The sequence below is a fragment of the Scardinius erythrophthalmus genome, assembly GCF_964197995.2.
Source record: "Scardinius erythrophthalmus genome assembly, chromosome: 3".
NCBI lineage: Eukaryota > Metazoa > Chordata > Actinopteri > Cypriniformes > Leuciscidae > Scardinius > Scardinius erythrophthalmus.
This window is the reverse complement of record NC_138223.1, coordinates 11,676,411-11,694,534: the sequence shown is the minus strand read 5'-3', so window position 1 is coordinate 11,694,534 and position 18,124 is coordinate 11,676,411. Positions and strand designations below refer to the sequence as shown.

The 18,124-nt window shown below is 36.3% G+C and overlaps 2 protein-coding genes across 2 annotated transcripts; one reads left to right on the top strand and one right to left on the bottom strand.

The window, feature by feature from the left end:
- Positions 1–615: 615 nt before the first annotated feature.
- On the top strand, positions 616–14,253 carry pde5aa (phosphodiesterase 5A, cGMP-specific, a; the record flags this gene model as incomplete). Its single annotated transcript, XM_081362371.1, has 21 exons — positions 616–944; positions 1,664–2,282; positions 4,191–4,280; positions 4,435–4,515; positions 4,735–4,824; positions 5,894–6,031; positions 6,249–6,310; positions 6,532–6,616; positions 6,872–6,945; positions 7,428–7,632; positions 7,884–7,934; positions 8,233–8,379; positions 8,493–8,618; positions 11,044–11,138; positions 11,392–11,479; positions 12,062–12,162; positions 12,277–12,354; positions 12,663–12,726; positions 12,861–12,935; positions 13,106–13,189; positions 13,354–14,253. The coding sequence occupies 21 exons, from the start codon at positions 616–618 to the stop codon at positions 13,531–13,533; spliced, it is 2,862 nt and encodes a 953-aa protein (XP_081218497.1). The 3' UTR covers positions 13,534–14,253.
- A 784-nt stretch (positions 14,254–15,037) lies between these two features.
- cxcl8a (chemokine (C-X-C motif) ligand 8a) lies at positions 15,038–16,014 on the bottom strand. The gene is made up of 4 exons (XM_081362389.1): positions 15,849–16,014; positions 15,578–15,710; positions 15,378–15,464; positions 15,038–15,229 (listed from the first exon to the last, which is right to left on the bottom strand). Exons 1-4 carry the CDS (start codon positions 15,910–15,912, stop codon positions 15,217–15,219), a joined length of 297 nt encoding a protein of 98 aa, XP_081218515.1. The 5' UTR covers positions 15,913–16,014; the 3' UTR covers positions 15,038–15,216.
- Between the last annotated feature and the right edge of the window lie 2,110 nt (positions 16,015–18,124).

Sequence of the window (18,124 nt, the reverse complement as noted above, 5' to 3'; positions counted from 1 at the left end):
ATCAAATAAATGCAGCCTTGGTGAGCAGAAGATACTTCTTTTAAAAACACTAAAAAGTCTTACTGACCCCAAACTTTTGAACGGTAGTGTAAATTATTTTGAAATTTCATAATCTGTTGTATCATAACTCATTTAAATGTGTTACTTAAATGTGTGTTATTAATGAAACTCCATGTTCAGTGTGTTCACTGTCCTCGTGCTTTGTTCTAGTCTTTAATCAGTTTGCTTTATCTGGGTTTGGATCATGTGGGATTTGTCTATGTATGTCCACTTGACATTTTCTAATAGCTCTTTGGCAGGTAGAGTGAGTTAAAGATAAGAGTGCAAAGTCATTAATAGTTCTCTGGGACACTAATCCAGTTCCCTGAAAGGGCAAAACAGAACCTATCTGTGTTATTTCAGGGATTTGTTTTATGTAACAGATTAGTCTCCAGATCCACTGTGACGAGTTGAGTTGTTAATGTAGCTGGTGACAGAAAAGCTTAATCCTCTGACCTGCCCTGGACAGCGACCGTGCATCTGTGCTTTTCATCTCTCTTTTATCACTCCTTCAGGAAGGTCCAGCAACTTGCCTATCAGCATCTGCATTTGGAGAGAAGAAAAAAGAGAGAAAGCATGCCATGTCTGCACACGGAGTCCCTGTCCTCTTTGCCTGCTGAAGGCAGGTATGGGGTCACCTCAACCCGCAGGGGGTCTCAAGGGTCCAGGTCCAAATCTGGTAAAAAAGGGAAGAATGGAGAGAAGGGTGCTCGTGTGGAGAGGAATGACAGCGAGAAAGAACAGAGTGTCATAACCAGTGCTGGATGGTTCTTCTCACCGCTCTGGACCCCAGGTGCCAAAACCCAGAGACTGGGATTCAGGATGGGACAGGAAAGCGAGAGAGTGAAGGCATGGCTGGATGATCATTCAGATTCTGCCAGGTCTTACTTTAGCAGATCTTCAAGGTGAGCAGTGTAGTGGTATCTGTGAATCTGCGAATGTGTGATGTGAATCATGCATATTCATTCTTCAAGTCTTAAAGTTTGAAAATTGCATAGTCAGAAAAATGGTTCTAAATAGCACCAGATTAGGTTTCTACGAGGTAATTCTACCAGACTAAAATGCATGCTTGAGCTGTTTTAACTGGAAGCAACTTGCACTGACATATCTTAAAATATGTAAGAGCCACTGTTTTGTCTCAGTATGTACACACCAGTAATGTTTTTTTCTAAGACACATTTAAAGCTAATTATATGTCCCAATTAATTAAACTAATGCATAATCCTAGCTTAATCTATTCTAAGTACTGTCTGTAGAATGTGTTTGCCAAATTTTTAAATGGTAGCGTATACATTTTATTTACCTGTTATTTATTTAATATGGCACACTCAAACTTTTACTTTTATAGTTCCATTAAGAGCAGGAGCCTTAAACACCAACACAAAGTAACTAAGTAGCAAAGTAACTATTTCAGCATATCAGAGTTTGTTCCTTAGAAATGATTTTAAATTAAAAAATAATACATTAATCAGTAAGGAAATCTTTTTGAGAGAAATTATCTTAAATTATCATCCAAAACACCAGATACACCGGTGACCACCCACGATTGTCTTTGTTAACAGGGATGACTTTGCCCAAATTGCTAGCAGTGCCATTTAATCTGCTGTGTCCCTTCTCTTCTTAGACATTTGGTGAATGGCTGTGTAGAAAGAGCCCAAGCTGCCCAAACCCTCATAACTGAGCCAAGGTCTAGGATGACTATTCTTGGCAGACGCAGGGTGTCCCACCCTATGTGTGGGCCCTCTCGAGGGAGTCTGCACCCTGCCACAATGAAAAGACCACACTCCTTCTTTTCCGTCCATCAGATTGATAATCCTGAGAGTTTGGACCCCGGCGGGGAGCGTTCTCTTCAATCACGGCAGTCTACATACTTTCCATTTTCACCTTGTGTGTCAAGATCAACGTGTTTGCCACATTCTCTGAGCTCCTCAAGACCAGCGGGACAGTGTAGAAGAGGCGAGTCCTGTAACTTCATGATGCGGCTCGTTGGTGGTCCGAATAGACCTCTACAGAACAAAAATATCTGTCTTCAGGTCCTACAACATCTTTGTGAAATCACTCAGGCTCAGAGCTGCTGTTTCTCAATGACGACCGTGGACAAAACAGGTGTAAAGTGTTTGGGTCCTGTCTTCCAATCAAATGAGGAGTCTGTCTACGACTACACACAGGCAGAGTGGGACAAGTGCATTATGGGATATGTGGTCAGCACTGGGAGACCTCTTAACATCAGGGATGCCCGTGAGGTAATAAATTAGGGTTGTTCCATGTCAAGTCTAATCTGGAGTCTAACTTGTGGAAAATGGGCATCCGATTACCCCTTTAATCCTAGGCGCTTTAGGTTGTCAGACTGTGACAAGTTACTCAGAGCTTGTCTAGGGCTTTTAACAGTTTTAAAGACTTCTGGGAAGACTTCAAAGGTCTTACAGCAGTATTCGATAATGACATGAACAAATAAATAATCATAAGAATGAAATTCCAATTGTGAAAATGAAAAAGCAGTGTTAGATGAACATGTTTGAAAACATAAAGATGAGGATTATTTTCTTGTTTAGATGATTTTTTTTTAAGTGTCTTTTGTGACTTTTTTAAGTCAGGTATTCATTATTAATATGATATTAATAAACAGCCAATACCGATAAGCAGATTGCCAATAAATTGCCAATACATTTCTAAATTTTGTAAATTAATTAAAATAAAACATTAAAATTGAAAGCAAATAATTTTAAATTTGTTTTGTTTTAAAGTTGCTTTAGGCATCACAACATAATTCTGTACAGTATGAAATAAGCTATGAGCAGATGAACCGATATACAGTGCTATGCATAAGTTTAGACACCCATGCTAAAGTTGACTAAAAAGAGGAATAAAAAATCATCTTTTGGAAATTGAACTTAATATCACATAGCCTTCACCATACCTAGAGATTGGCATGGAGTGCTTTCCATAAGATCATCTCTCAATGCAAATCAAACTAGCTATTAGGCTAACTGAAATAAAACCATGCCAATCTCTAGGTATGGTGAAGGCTATGTGATGATGTGGGGCTATTTTAATTCCAAAGGCCAAGGGAACTTTATCAGGATGCATAGTATCTTAAAAAATAAATAAAATAAAAAATACTTAAAAATAAAAATCTGCCTGCCTCTATGGGAATTTAACATAGGGGTGTCCAAACTTATGCACCCTGTATTTTAAGGAAGAACATTTATTTATTTACGATACATTATTCATTCACAAAGAAAATTGGTGTCCTTAAAGGTTGGATTTTTCCTAATTTTTTAAATTAAGGCATTAAGTTCAGTTTCCAAAAGATGATTTTTTAGTCCTCTTTTTAGTCAACTTTAGCATGGGTGTCTAAACTTATGCATAGCACTGTACAATAAATCTATACTTTTTTTGTCTAAATTAAAATGAAAACACTAGAAACTAAAAGAAAAAGAAAATTAAATGTTACAATTGATTTTTATGCCTCAAAACCTATTATTGTACAATATGAATAATGGTTATTCATTTTGAGGTGCGATAAAGATTAGCCTACATTTAACAGTGCTATTAAATGATAAGTGTTTTTAAAGATTCAATTTAAGTGAGCATTATGTGATGGCGAAGGTAATCTAATCTCAAAGTAAAAATAGGGGAAATGAGCATGCACAATTAAATATTTAATGTTGACAGATGGATACCTTAAAAAATAATAACTTTTATATACTTATGTTTTACAAATATATCATCCTCGCCTTTAGGTTTATTGGAACTGAATATGTGTGGGAACGAGAGACGGGATTGCATGTACTTGTTAGTCTTTATACGATCTGAGGCATATCCGTGGGAAGGAAAATCTTCTCTGCTCCAAGTTTAAGCCCTGGGTTTGTAACTGTGACACCTGACAGAATATGAGCATAAAAGAGAGAGAGAGACAGAATGAATAGAAACTTAACCGGTATCTCTCTCAGAAACATGCCACAACTCACATCTTTGGCCCTCTTTCAGGGTTCAACCCTGTTATGCCTCTGAAATTTCTCACGTTTGACTGCAGTCAGTTATAAAACAACATACACTGTCATCACAGAGATAACATAGTGATGCAAGGTTTTAAACTAATGTGTTGTAATGAATAATGCGAATAACTGATTTGAACTGTCCTTTTATAGGATCCAAGATTTCAGATTGAACTGTATGAGACAGGAGAAGACAGGCCCAAGAGTATTCTCAGTGTGCCCATCCTCAACCACAAAAAGGAGGTTGGACTATTGTCAATATGCTATAGTCTATGTCCAGTATTGCATTAGTACCACTAACTACTAGATTTTTTTATATTGAATTATTTGTATCTGTAGTCAGTCTTTTTTACTAATGAACATTCATTTGTTTTTGTCTATGGACTGATTTTGGCAGGTTATAGGTGTCATCATGGCTGTGAACAAAAGCAGGCGAGGCACATGCGTAGACAGCTGTTTCTCTGAGCAAGATGAGAAAGCAAGTATTGATCAATATTAAACATGGCATACATTTTGCCTTTCAAAAAACTGAATTCAATAATACAGAGTACATGTAAATTTTTTTGTTAATTACACATTAAATTTTAATATGAATTTTGTGACGTAGACTAGGTATCTCTAATAAATAATTAAAGCTGACTACTGTCATGTGACTTGAATGGATGAGTCAAATAATGAGACTGTGTTTTGTCACTAGGTTCTGTCGTCACATATGGTGTTGTTCGGACTGATCCTGGAAAACAGCCAGCTGTGTGAGAGTTCTGAACAAGAGAGCAAACGCAACCAGGTAAATTACACAGACGTGATCTAAAGTGACTTACAAATGAGGAATGCGTCAACATAAGTGATTCCTCTGAAGGAGACATAACTGACAGAACTAACTAAAAATCGGATATTTTTACAATATACAGTAAAATTAGCAATTAACTTAAAGGTCCCGTTCTTCGTGATCCCATGTTTCAAACTTTAGTTAGTGTGTAATGTTGCTGTTAGAGCATAAATAATATCTGTAAAATTATAAAGCTCAAAGTTCAATGCCAAGCAAGAGATTTTATTTAACAGAAGTTGACTACATCGAACGGCTCGTTTGGACTACATCCCTCTACTTCCTTCTTTAATGATGTCACTAGAACCGTTTTTTGACTAACCTACGCCCACAGGAATGTTTCCTCAACTCCACTGGCTACTTAAGCACTTCTTATAACTTAGGCTACTGTGTTTACTCAGCTCTTACGGTGATTTTCTGAAGTAAAACTGACGCTTCATCTTTTGTGTGATGTACAATAAACTTTATTAAACTCATCAGTATGTTTGATCATCATTCAGACAGCAGACTTGTAGGCTAATAATAAATAATGGATACATACAAGCAGATGACAAATACGTTATAATAACCGTAATTAAACTACTAAACTATACCTGTTCCATCTCCATACAGCACTCTGACTCTGTAGGCATTATTGTCCGACTCGAAATGAACACCATTACTGACAGTTTCTGATATTATCATCATTCCATGAGATGAATTTGTCCTGACAGACTGAGCGCGAGCTCATGAAGCTCCGCTCCCTGTGTCGTCCAGCAGCACCTCATTTGCATTTAAAGGGCACACACTAAAACAGCTCGTTTTTCTGAGCCTCAAAAAAATGTCAATTTAAACATGCTGTAAAAAATGATCTGTTGGGTATTTTGAGCTGAAACTTCACATACACACTCTGGGGACATCAGAGACTTATTTTACATCTTGTGAAAAGGGGCATAATACGGGACCTTTAAAAAGTACTTTAGGGATTCATCTTAAATTCACTGTTTTTAGAATTCATTGAGGTTATAAATGTGGTGGATTGGATTGACAGGTTCTGCTGGAGTTGGCCCAGCTGGTGTCACATGACTACCCCTCTCTGGATGACATGCTCAGCAAACTGGCTGCTGTCATCCTGCCAGTGACAAAGGCACAATTCTGTACTGTTTTCATCTCAGATGACAGCTCCACGGTAGTACAAAAATGAATAAGTTTATGGAGAATGATTCATTTGTATATTAGCATCTGTAAAGTGTTGGGTTTGCTCTTGCTTAAGTCGTTCACTTTCATTGAATTTCTTGTAAAGGTCAAAAAACAACACAAAGCTCATGAAATGCTTATGATACTGAACTACTAAAAACAGCTTGATAAGTAGACTGATAGACCCGGGGTTTTTTTATGTCTTGAAGGGGCCTTTCTCAAGGATGGTCCATATAGAAGAAACCAATCGCTCTGTCCAATGTTCCACAAGGTAAATAAATGTACATTTATAATTTGATCACGATACACGATAACATTTACTTTGGTTTGTTTGAGCACATAATGTTCAAAGTCATATAATAATAGTCTTCAGAATTTCTCCCTAAAACTTTAGCAAACAAAAAAGAAATAAAACATTTGTATTCATATGCATACAATGAGCAAGTTTATGCCAGTTAAATATAAAATGGCAGATGTGAATGTAATCTTCAGGGATTGTGACACCAGTGACATCAGCTACATGTATGCTGTTCATGTGCAAAACTCTATGGAGACGCTGAACTTTGTCAACAGGCCTGTAAGTTGATCTGATTGATTTAATAATTGTCACTCTGCTACTTATATAATCTTACCAATAACATCTATTTATACCTGCTGGTATAAATAACTTTGTTAATGTAGTGAATGAGATCATATTTCTACTTGGAAACCAGCAATAACATATTTTCAGAGTCTTTCTTCCTTTTTTTAAACTGGGCAAAACATATCATCATGTGACCAAAAAGTTTTTTTGCTGACATACACTGTTTTTGTGTGTTCTCCCAAGGCCCAGATTTCCAAGGTCCCTCAGGTCAGAAGTTTGATCGGCACACCTCTGAGAGGCACACAGAGAGGTAATGTCATTCAGTAGGTAAATGTTTACACAGTCTTGTATTGTTCCAATGAACGAAAACTCTGTCATCATGTTTTCCCTGAGTATTTTTTGGTTGTTCAGATTTTTTCATTTATAGCTCAAGAGATCATGTTATATTATATTACATACAATAAGAGTATACAGCTCTAAATTTAACATGGAATACATAATTCAGATAATTTGGTTTGGGAAGGATTTGGGAAGAAATGTTTCATATGGAAATCCCAGACTTAGAAAATCTGAGCACAGTTTGTGATGCTGTTGAGATCGGTTTTTAATCCTGTTTGAAGAGGAGACACATGATCTATGGGGTCTTTTAACTCTAGGTTCAAAAAGTCTCCATTTGCTCCCTTTGTAATGTCATTGATGCAACTTATTTGTGATCTCAGTTCAAATATATTACTTCCCATTCTGTTCATCTCCAAAGGAATTTTGAGGGTTGACAATGATACTGGTATGAAAATAGTCTGTTTAGACAGTATACGTATTGCTTTCTTCGTATAGGTGTGTGCCAGCTAGTCAATAAAAGAAACGTGGCCCTTGCTGAGACAGAAGTTTTTAGCCGAGCTGATGAGCTCCTCCTGGAAGACTTGGCGGTGTACTGTGCTCTAGGATTGCAGAACTTCAACACGAAGCAGAAGGCAGATAAAACCGGAGCCAGGCTGGCTGTTACTAAAGAGGTAGGATATGCCATCACATTCCTTTTGAGTCACTGGAAATCACTTCTTACTGTAAGAATAATGAGTAAGTGATTAGAATGCTGACTCAGCAATCACACAAAACACTTGATTTACACAGGAATTCATTCGTACACATCTGGCTTCATAATTTAAAAGTACTACAGAATTTAGCAGTGAACAGACTGTACATTGTTTTTCTTTTCTTTTCATGATGTGTATGTATATGGGTGTGTTTGTGTTTGCACCTATAGGTCTTATCTTATCAAATCTCTGTTTCACAAGACGAGATTCATGACTTGGAGGTAACATTCTTTTTTAATACTTCCTTTTATTTTTCTTGAAAAGTACCTCCAATCCTTCTACAACCGCACTAATGATTAAATTAACTTATTAATATCTTACTTATAACTTAAGCGTTAAAGCCTGCAATTGTTGATGTAATAAAGGAACTTGCAACTTCCTGTGATTAGGATCATTTATTATTGTGTGTGTTTGTGGTTTTGTCAGTTGCACCACTCAACCCAGGACATTTTTTCAGTGTGTCATTTGAAAGATTTAATCAACAATCTTCCCATTTCTCATCGCTTTCCTCTCCTCCAGGAGTCCGTCATCCCGTCGGCAGAGGCACTCTGTCTACTGGATTTTGGCTTCATTGATTTTAATATGTCCCAGACTGCCATGACTCAGGCCGTTGTGCGCATGTTCCTGGATCTTAATTTGCCCCAGGATTTCGGCATTGACTACAAGGTTTCTGGTTTAATCCTGCTTGGCTCTTCTAACTAAAATCACAATCAAGTTTTGATTAATATACTTACATGTAAGCTATGGATTTAGAGTTGGTATTTCCCTTTCTTTCTCAGATCTTGTGTCAGTGGGTTTTGAGCATAAGGAAGTGCTACAGGAACAATGTGGTCTATCATAACTGGAGTCATGCATTACGTACTGCCCAGTGTATGTTTGCCATGCTGCAGACAAAGGAACTAAAGGTCAGAATCCTAGTCTGTCGATAATCAATTTGTCCTAATCTTTTTTTTTAATTTTTTTTTTTTATGTAATGGATTCGAGGAGTTTTGTGTTTGAAATTTAAAAAAGTAACAAATCCTTTCCTCGCGGGGCAATTTGACCCCCATAGGAATGAATGGAATGCGAGGAATGCTTTAGTACACATAGAAAAAAAACATGCTCAAAATTCTAAGTAAAACTGCTAAAACTTTACCAAAAAAACATTTTATAATATCTACATGTGTATCTGAATGCATACTGAGGAGAAACGACTTTAGGACCCAGCGGAACAGCTCATTTGCTCCAAACAGAGCTACAACCCCTGGCAAAAAGTATGGAATCACCCCTCTCAGAAGATGTTCATTCAAATGTTTAATTGTGTAGAAAAAAAAACAAGCACATATATGCCACAAAACAATTTTCACTGAAAAATCCAAACTTCTGGCTGTATAAAACACTTAAAAAAAAAAAAAAAAAAAAAAAAAAAACTATAGTCAATTACAACTGTTTTTACAGATCACACAGAGGAAAAAAATATGGAATCACACAAATCTGAGGAAAATTATATGGAATCACCATGCACTTTGCATTTCTAAAACAAACACCTGTATCTAATTACAACTGCTAATTAGTCTGCAGTTAAAAAAAGAGTGCTTGCACACATTAGTGATGTGTTGAACCAAGATGATTGACATAACTCATGGCTCCAACACGAGAGATGTCAGTTGAAACAAAGGAGAGGATTATCAAACTTCTCGAAGAAGGTAAATCTTCACGGAATGTTGCAAAAGATGTTGGTTGTTCCCAGTCAGCTGTGTCTAAAATCTGGAACAAGTACAAATCAAATGGAAAGGTTGTAAAAGGGAAGCGTACTGGTAGACCAAGAAAGACATCAAAGCGCCAAGACAGAAAACTTAAAGCAATATGCCTTGAAAACAGAAAATGCACAACAAAACAAATGAGGAACAAATGGGCAGAAAGTGGAGTCAATGTCTGTGACCGGACTGTAAGAAATCGCCTAAAAGAAATGGGATTTACATACAGAAAAGCCAAACGAAAACCATCATTAACATCTAAACAGAAAAAAACAAGGTTTCAGTGGGCTAAAGAAAGACAATTGTGGACTGTGGAGAGTTATATTCAGTGATGAATCACGAATCTGCATTGGGCAGGGTGATGATGCTGGAACTTTTGTTTGGTGCCGTTCCAATGAAATTTATGAAATTTACAACTGCCTGAAGAAAACATGCAAATTTCCACAATCATTAATGATATGGGGTTGAATGTCAGGTTAAGGTATGGGAGAGATGACAGTCATTACATCTTCTATAAATGCACAAGTTTATGTTGAGATTTTGGACACTTTTCTTATTCCATCAATTGAAAGGATGTTTGGTGATGGTAGCATCATTTTTCAGGATGATAATGCATCGTGCCATAGGGCAAAATCTGTGAAAACATTCCTACAGGAAAGACATATAATGTCAATGGCATGGCCTGCAAATAGTCCGGACCTCAATCCAATTGAAAATCTGTGGTGGAAATGAAAGAAAATGGTCCACGACAAGGCTCCAACCTGCAAAGCTGATCTGGCAACTGCAATAAGACAAAGAATTCAAGCTGTTATAAAAGCCAGAGGTGGTGCAACAAAGTACTAGTAGTGTTTTTATTTGGTGATTCCATATAATTTTCCTCAGATTTGTGGGATTCCATATTTTTTTCCTCTGTGTGATCTGTAAAAACAGTTGTAATTGACTATAGTTATTTTTTTGTTTGTTTTTTAAAAAAAAAAGTGTTTTATACAGCCAGAAGTTAGGATTGTTCAGTGAAAATTGTTTTGTGGCATATGTGCTTGTTTTTTTTTTCTACACATTTGAATGAACATCTTCTGAGAGGGGTGATTCCATACTTTTTGCCAGGGGTTGTATAAGTAATCTAGTGGCAAGAGTCATGAAATATCATGTCAATATTATTTTTCCACCAGAGGTCATCAAAGGGTGTCCAATGTAAGATATTTTGAGCTGAATCAAATGGGTTATGCATGAAATAATTATGAGTTATTTTGAATATAAGTTGAAAGAATGTGAGGAATGTGCTTATTTATTATTTATTGATCCGATCCAGCAATTTAAAGGTAAAAAATAATAAAATAAAATAACAAAAAAAAGACAAAATATTATAAAAAATAAATAAAAGAAGCTTTCTGGACAAAAAAAAAAAGTATAACTTTAGGGCTTCGGGCCATTTTGACCCGCGAGGGAAAGATGTGTTACAAAGTGCGAGGGAAGGATGAGGGTTAAGCAAATTATTAGTTAATTAATCCATGTCCTCCCAAATCTCTGATATTTCATTGCCCTCACATTTGGTGTTATTCCAAGCTTACTTAATCTCTCATGTTCTTTAATCCAGAGTAATTTTAGCAGTCTGGAGGTTCTTGCTCTCATGATTGCCAGTCTGAGCCATGATCTGGACCATAGAGGCGTGAATAACTCTTACATAGAGAGGTAAACTAATACACACCACTCCAGCCCCCACTTTGATAAAGAACATCTCTACTATGGTGGTATTATAAAAAATATTCTAAACTTCAGTAATGCTATGCAGCTACATTGGCCTAATAAGTATTTAGACACACATTTAAACACTGTAAATTGCCTTAATATTTTGTCCTGGCAAATTCTGGCATTCTTACAGTCTGTAGTGCATCTTGGTATTCTCTTGTTCTCTTTCTCCTATCTTTCTCTCTGTGTGTTTTAGGAGTAACCAGCCTCTGGCACAGCTGTATGGTCACTCATCCTTAGAGCACCATCATTATGACATGTGCCTTCTCATTCTCAACAACCCCGTAAGATCTCATAACATCTATCCATTCTTTTATCCATCCATCCATCAATTCATACCATTGTTTATCCATCCATCCATCCATCCATCCATCCATCCATTTATAACATTGTTTATCCATCCATCCATTCATCCATAACATAATTTATCCATCTGTCCATCCATTCCTAACATCTTCCATCCATCCATACATACATTAATCCATCCATCCATTTATAAAATAATTTATCCATCCATCCATTCATAAAATAATCTATCCATCCATCCATCCATCCATTCACAACATAATTATCCATCCATCTATTCATAACATCATCCATCCATAACATAATTTATCCATCCATTCATAAAATAATTTATCCATCCATCTATTCATAAAATTATTTGTTGATTCATCCATCCAAATAACACAATTATCCAGTTGTTCACTTGTCTATCCATCCAGTTGTTCAATTGTCCATCCATCCATCTAGTTGTTAATTTGTCCATCCATCCATCCATCCATCCATCCAGTTGTTCATTTGTCCATCGATCCATCTATTCATAAATTAATGAATTCATGTCCATGCACCCTCTTCTTTCTCAGGGCAGTCAGATTCTGAGCTCGCTCTCATTGAAGGAATACAGGGCCTGTGTGCAGATGATTGAGAAGAACATTCTGGCAACAGACCTTGCTATTTATATAGAGTAAGCTATAATCCTTTTCCAATTCAAGCTATAAACATAGATATGATTTTATCACACAAAAAATGTAAAAACACATCAAGCTAAATGTGGCTGTATGGGTTTATTTAACTATAGGAAGAGAACAAAGTTCTTTAAACTTGCTCAGAATAACAGCTGTCTTTGGAAGGATGAAGGACATAGAGAACTGCTGAGGTAAAAAAATACACAAAATATACTTATATAGAATATGCAGTTTAATGCACAACATTCACTCATTTATGACTAAAATAATAAAAAATACATTTCATCTGATGCACATTCTCACATACAGTGAGAAAAACATACACGTTTCTTGTACTTAAAACAACACATACACATATGAATTATTCTGTTTCTCTTTTTTTCTGCTGTCATTTTATCTGACTGCAGAACAGCACAAGAACAGGAAACACTCACCACTTTGTGTTTTTCTTGTAACCACTTCCTGTCTCTATATTAACTGATGTTCCTGATCTAAATAGGTCAATGCTAATGACAGCAAGCGACATATGTGCAATAACCAAACCATGGCCAGTTCAGAAGCGGGTGAGCATCTCCCACACACACATTTGTATGCATGCATGCAGATACACCACATCCACACATGCATTCAAGTGTAGAAACACACACTTGTATCTGCACATACACACATTTCTCTTTCTTTCTCGTCATCTCAACAGATTGCTGAACTTGTAGCAACAGAATTTTATGCACAAGGAGACAGAGAAAAGTGTGAATTCAACATTCAGCCTATTGTAAGTTTAAAGTTATGTGTTAACTTTCTCTACTTCATTACTTTTGTACAGCAAGATACTATATTTAAAAAGAAGAGGGGGCATATTATATTATAGATTACAAAATAATTCTCTTTTTTACAGATAGTTAGTTATGTTGTTCAATTAGAAGTTGAATCTCTTTCTCACAGGATGTGATGGACCGTGAAAACTCTTCTCGGTTACCTCACATGCAGGTTGACTATATCGACGGGATTTGCTCTCCACTCTATGAGGTGAGGGCCTGCCTGCACACATCCTGTTAGAAATGTGTGAGAACACAAAAGTATGTGTGTTTAGTGAGTAAGAGGCATTTCTGCTGCAATGCTGTGCCTCCGTCTTGCAAAAGAAGAATATAGTCTATACCTACTCTTTCTCTCTCTTTACCCTTCTTTTCCAGGCCCTGGCCAACATTTGTGAGTCCTGTTCTCCTCTGAAAGAAGGTTGTAGAAGGAACAAAAAACACTGGCAACAGCTGGTAGATAGCAGAAAGGAAGAAGAAAGCTTAAAAATTAATAGACAAAATGGAGAAAGGGAAGAAGCAAGTTTAACTCTTTCGGGGGAGCCATTCATGGAGTAGACGAGCAAGAGAGAAAAAAGGACTCAAGGTCGTATCTGATATTCAGATTATTACTATATATGATGACATTAAAAACATTAACCATTTCTTATGTACTAAGATTATTAACACTCTCCATCTGGTTTATAGTCAACACTAAAACAAAGAAAAAAGGAAAAAAAAACATAACTAACTAGTGTAATAAAGTGAAAAAGATGGACTGAAAGAGATTGACGCAGGTATAATTTGTCACAACCAGTTATGCCATGTATACCTGTCATTCTTGATGGCTTCAAATAAACCGCAGACTTTATGTGAAATAACATGTACACAAGACTAGTTCCTGGTTGGCTTTGTCATACTAATGAATCATTACTAAATCATTTTATATGTACACATGGGTTTAATATGTGTTGTTGAGTCATTTTAGACAATAAAGCACAACTTAATTCTTGATTCTACTTAATAATGTTTCTGTTAATTCCAAAAAAAAAAAAAAGGATTCATTTTAATTAAACTCATATGCTTGTAAACTGAAAAGATAAAAACATTGTTTATGGAATGATTTCTAATAATACAATTATTTTGCATATAAAACATGAAAAACAAAAGACTCTGTTATGTTTTTTTTTCTAAAGAATGCACTAATATTGTTGCATTTAATTGATTTATTACTCCCACATTGATTATTACAGGTTGACCTGATAATCTAACATCACAGCCATGCATATTTCCTGTCATAAAAAAAAAAAAAAAATAGCAGCAGATAATGGGGGAGTGCCTGATGGTGCAACAGAATGGTGTTTTCTCTTGATGTGGTCTCAAGTCTTCACGTGACCTGTGGCAACATGTGCAGTCTTGTATAGAAACAAGTTTGCCAGATGTGCCTTTCTAACCTACTCAGTATGCAGGGCAATGCTCTGAGAGACTGACAGTAGAGCTAGTTGCTCAAACACAGATAAAAACTACTACTTTCAGAATTTATTCAACCTTTAAATCCACTACATTAGGGGAGTCTAACTAATTTGTAAACATCATATGCATTTGTAATTTTCATAATTATATTTTATTGAATTTTAAAGTGATTAATTTCTTTCTATAAGGACCCAATAACATCCAAGAGTCAAGAGTAAATCCTCTGTTTACAAAGATTTTAAAAAATTGGCGGTAAAATGTAGTGACGCGATCTTCAAGCCTCATGTTTCATTTTCTTTTTTTATAAATAACAGTTTTTTTTTCAGCGAAAAAAAAAACACTGACCTTGAATAAGCAATGACCACAAAACGCTAAAAATGAACCATTATTTTTTTTATCATGAAAAGAGAGCTGTTTAATGTTTAGAAAGTGCATTGCAGCCATCTAATCATTAAAAATATATTAATGACGTTTGTTGTCACCGTTTTAAACTGGTTGTCATTGAGTTTAGTGCACCTTTTTTTAGCATAAATAAATTAAACAGACTAAATAAGCAAATATGTAAATTAAAATATGTAAAATACGGAAAAAACAAACATATGTCATGAAATGTAGTACAAAATTATTTTATTAAATATATACAGTATATATAATAAATAAATACATAAATATAAATACAGCACAATGTTAACAAAACTCAACATTGAACAAGCTGTTTTAAACATAAGCATAATGGTCCATGTGGACAGTTTATATTGTCAAGCTCAACATCACAGATGATCCAGATATTCATGGTGTTTTGCTGCAAAACAAAAATACATTTATTTAGAGACGTTATTATTTCCTTGAGAAGACCTGATAATTTGTAGGCTATTTTTTCATTGGTTGCACTTTTTTTGTCAGCATTTGTCACTATCCCAAACAAATGATGAAAATGTATTGACACTTACTTAGCAAGGATCTTCTCAATGACCTTCTTAACCCAGGGAGCAGTAGGGTCCAGACAGATCACTTTCTTGGATCCCTTTAGGGTGGCACTAAAAATTAAGAAAAAACAAAACAAAACAATAAGAACCGTATTTTTGATTGTATTCATCTGGATCTATATGTAATCTGTAAGTGTTATGCCATTGTTGAGGTGTAAACTTACATGATCTCTGTGTCTTTACAGTGTGGGCTGGGAGGGATGAGCTCCACACTCTCTATGTGTTTACCAATGCGTCGACTCTCTGTTTCAATGCAGTGACAGCGTAGATCTACACCCACACCTCTAAGACTCATTCCTGAAAGCAAAATCAAAAGAATAAGTTAATATTGTTATCACATACATGCATGACTTACTAAAGTGGATATTATGTACAAACTATGGTTACTGATTAACCTGAAAAACGTTTTATAGCCGAATTTTGCAATTGACTTACCATCACCAATGGCCAGGAATGCCAGGGCAACAATAACAAAGACTGAAAAGATTTTGCAGTTCATTCTGCCAAAGTGAAGCTTAGATAACTAATGAAAACAACAAAAGGAAAAGTATTCTTGATGCTAGTTGCTTTAGGTGTTCAGTTCTGCTGGTGACTTCTGTTCACATTGTGGAGACTGCAGCTCTTTTAAAGCTCCGTCCTGGAAGTGAGTCACAGGGGAATTGCGCAACATAACAGTTTGGGAAAGTTTGTGCTGATGTCACAAGGATGTGAGACTCATGTCACCCTGAGTTATCCATGTGATAATTGACAGAATATAATTAATCAGTTTCAGGAATTTTTGAAGGGATCAACATTGACATGTGCGCACGACTCAGCATTTGGTGTTTTCAGCAATAGAAAAAATAAAACAATCATTTAAATCACATTTATCAAATCTGATTAAAACATTGAATTTTGCAAGACATTAATGCAATACATAAATGAATGCTGATTATGCAAATACAAATTACACTCACTCTTAAGTACTGCACCAAATAAATAAACAAACTAAGCCTACTGGAAAGATACTGTTATGACTTATTTACCGCTGAAAATCAATATTGCCGCTACAAAACTGTCATGAACGCCAAACAAGACTCCAAGGTAACTTCCTCACACGTGTCATACGCCAAACAAGACTCCAAGGTAACTTCCTCACACGTGACAACAATCAATTTACATAGCCTATGCTTTTTATGGATTTCTATCACGCTTCCACCAATATTCTTTCTCTTTTCTCTCACCTTCTTTTTTTCATATCCTCGAATAAAAGCGAATATTTAACTCACCAGTAGCCTGTTTTTTATACAGGACATCCCAAAGTTGTGACCAGTTGTTATCAGTTTTGCTTATTTGTGAACAGTCACAGTGTGAGAATTGTTTGTTATCGTAACTGAGAACATTGATGATTATGACAGCTTTTGTGAACACACTGCACAAATGCTGTTTAAAATGAACATATCTGAAAACGAATGAAACAGTAAAATATAAACTAAAATGTTGCATTTAGATTAGTTTGAGTGTTATGGTGCGTTCAAGTCCTCCTAGGAAGTTCGTACGTACGAGGTGGGAAGTCGTGCTGAGAGTGAGGAGTCACGTGCCGATTTGGGCGGGGTCTGAGCCATTCGGCCATGATGGTAGGAGACGCTATCGGTAGCCAGGGGCAACGTCTTCAGAGCTTCACAGTGGCGCGACTAAACATTCCCAGAGCTCTTTATTTTTTGCAAATTTATTATTTATTATTTCGGCGGGACAGAGACGGATCTACGAATACGAGAAAGATAAGGAAGAAAGTAAAGCAATACAAAAAGATAAGGCGAAAGAAAAGGGACCTTACGGGAACAAGCTCACACATAGACTGTAACGTTAAGGCTCACACCAAACGCAAAACAGTGGTATAGAGCTGGTAAGTCCCGCCCCTTCCGCAAAACCCCGCTGGACCTCAAAGTTGAAAAACCGTCAATGCAAGTGAATGGGAGAAAATAATTATTTTCTGGTCCCGTTTGAATTGTGCCATGAATGTGAACATATGTTGTCTGTGAATTTTTTATATAACTTTTCATGTTACGAGTTTGACAGTATATGGTATGATTCTTCGGCTAGCAGTTGTGGAAAAGACATAACGAGAAAGACTACATGTCGCCTATGTGACGTCACCCCATAAAGTTGACTTACCCGTGGTTTTCACCAACCTCAACGATTTTGTCCTCTCCCTGAAAGAGGGCTGTGAAGTGCACCAAAGACACAGCCATGTTTAGCGGGATCCGTGAGCTAGTGTCCGTGTGCTAGTGGTGTTGACGTTTCAAACGTGTCGAACGCAGCGAAGAGTTGTAGTCCACAAAGTGCTCTCACACAAAGTCTAACCGTATCAAACTTCTACCCGCTAAATTGTATCATTCTTTACACGAAAAGTTGTATAAAAAATTCACAGACAACATATGTTCACATTCATGGCAAAATTCAAACGGGACCAGAAAATAATAATTTTCTCCCATTCACTTGCATTGACGGTTTTTCAACTTTGAGGTCCAGCGGGGTTAGCGGAAGGGGCGGGACTTACCAGCTCTATAGAGAAGATAACATGAGATATAATTCGTCTTGTGTAGACCTAACGGGCGATCTTTGGTCTTGTGTTGTGAATCTATAATTTGTTCCCTGGCCAAACTGAGGGCTAAGTGAAATTTCATAACTTTATATTTAGGCTATTTAGTATTTAACTTTACCGTTGTTGT

What these genes read in the sequence shown, in the direction of transcription:
- cxcl8a (XM_081362389.1), bottom strand. Translation starts at nt 15,912, where the DNA reads ATGAACTGCAAAATCTTTTCAGTCTTTGTTATTGTTGCCCTGGCATTC. An exon ending in ATTCCTGGCCATTGGTGATG is followed by an intron (nt 15,711 to 15,848) that starts GTAAGTCAATTG and finishes TTTTGCTTTCAG; the next exon opens with GAATGAGTCTTAGAGGTGTG. An exon ending in TGTAAAGACACAGAGATCAT is followed by an intron (nt 15,465 to 15,577) that starts GTAAGTTTACAC and finishes CTTAATTTTTAG; the next exon opens with TGCCACCCTAAAGGGATCCA.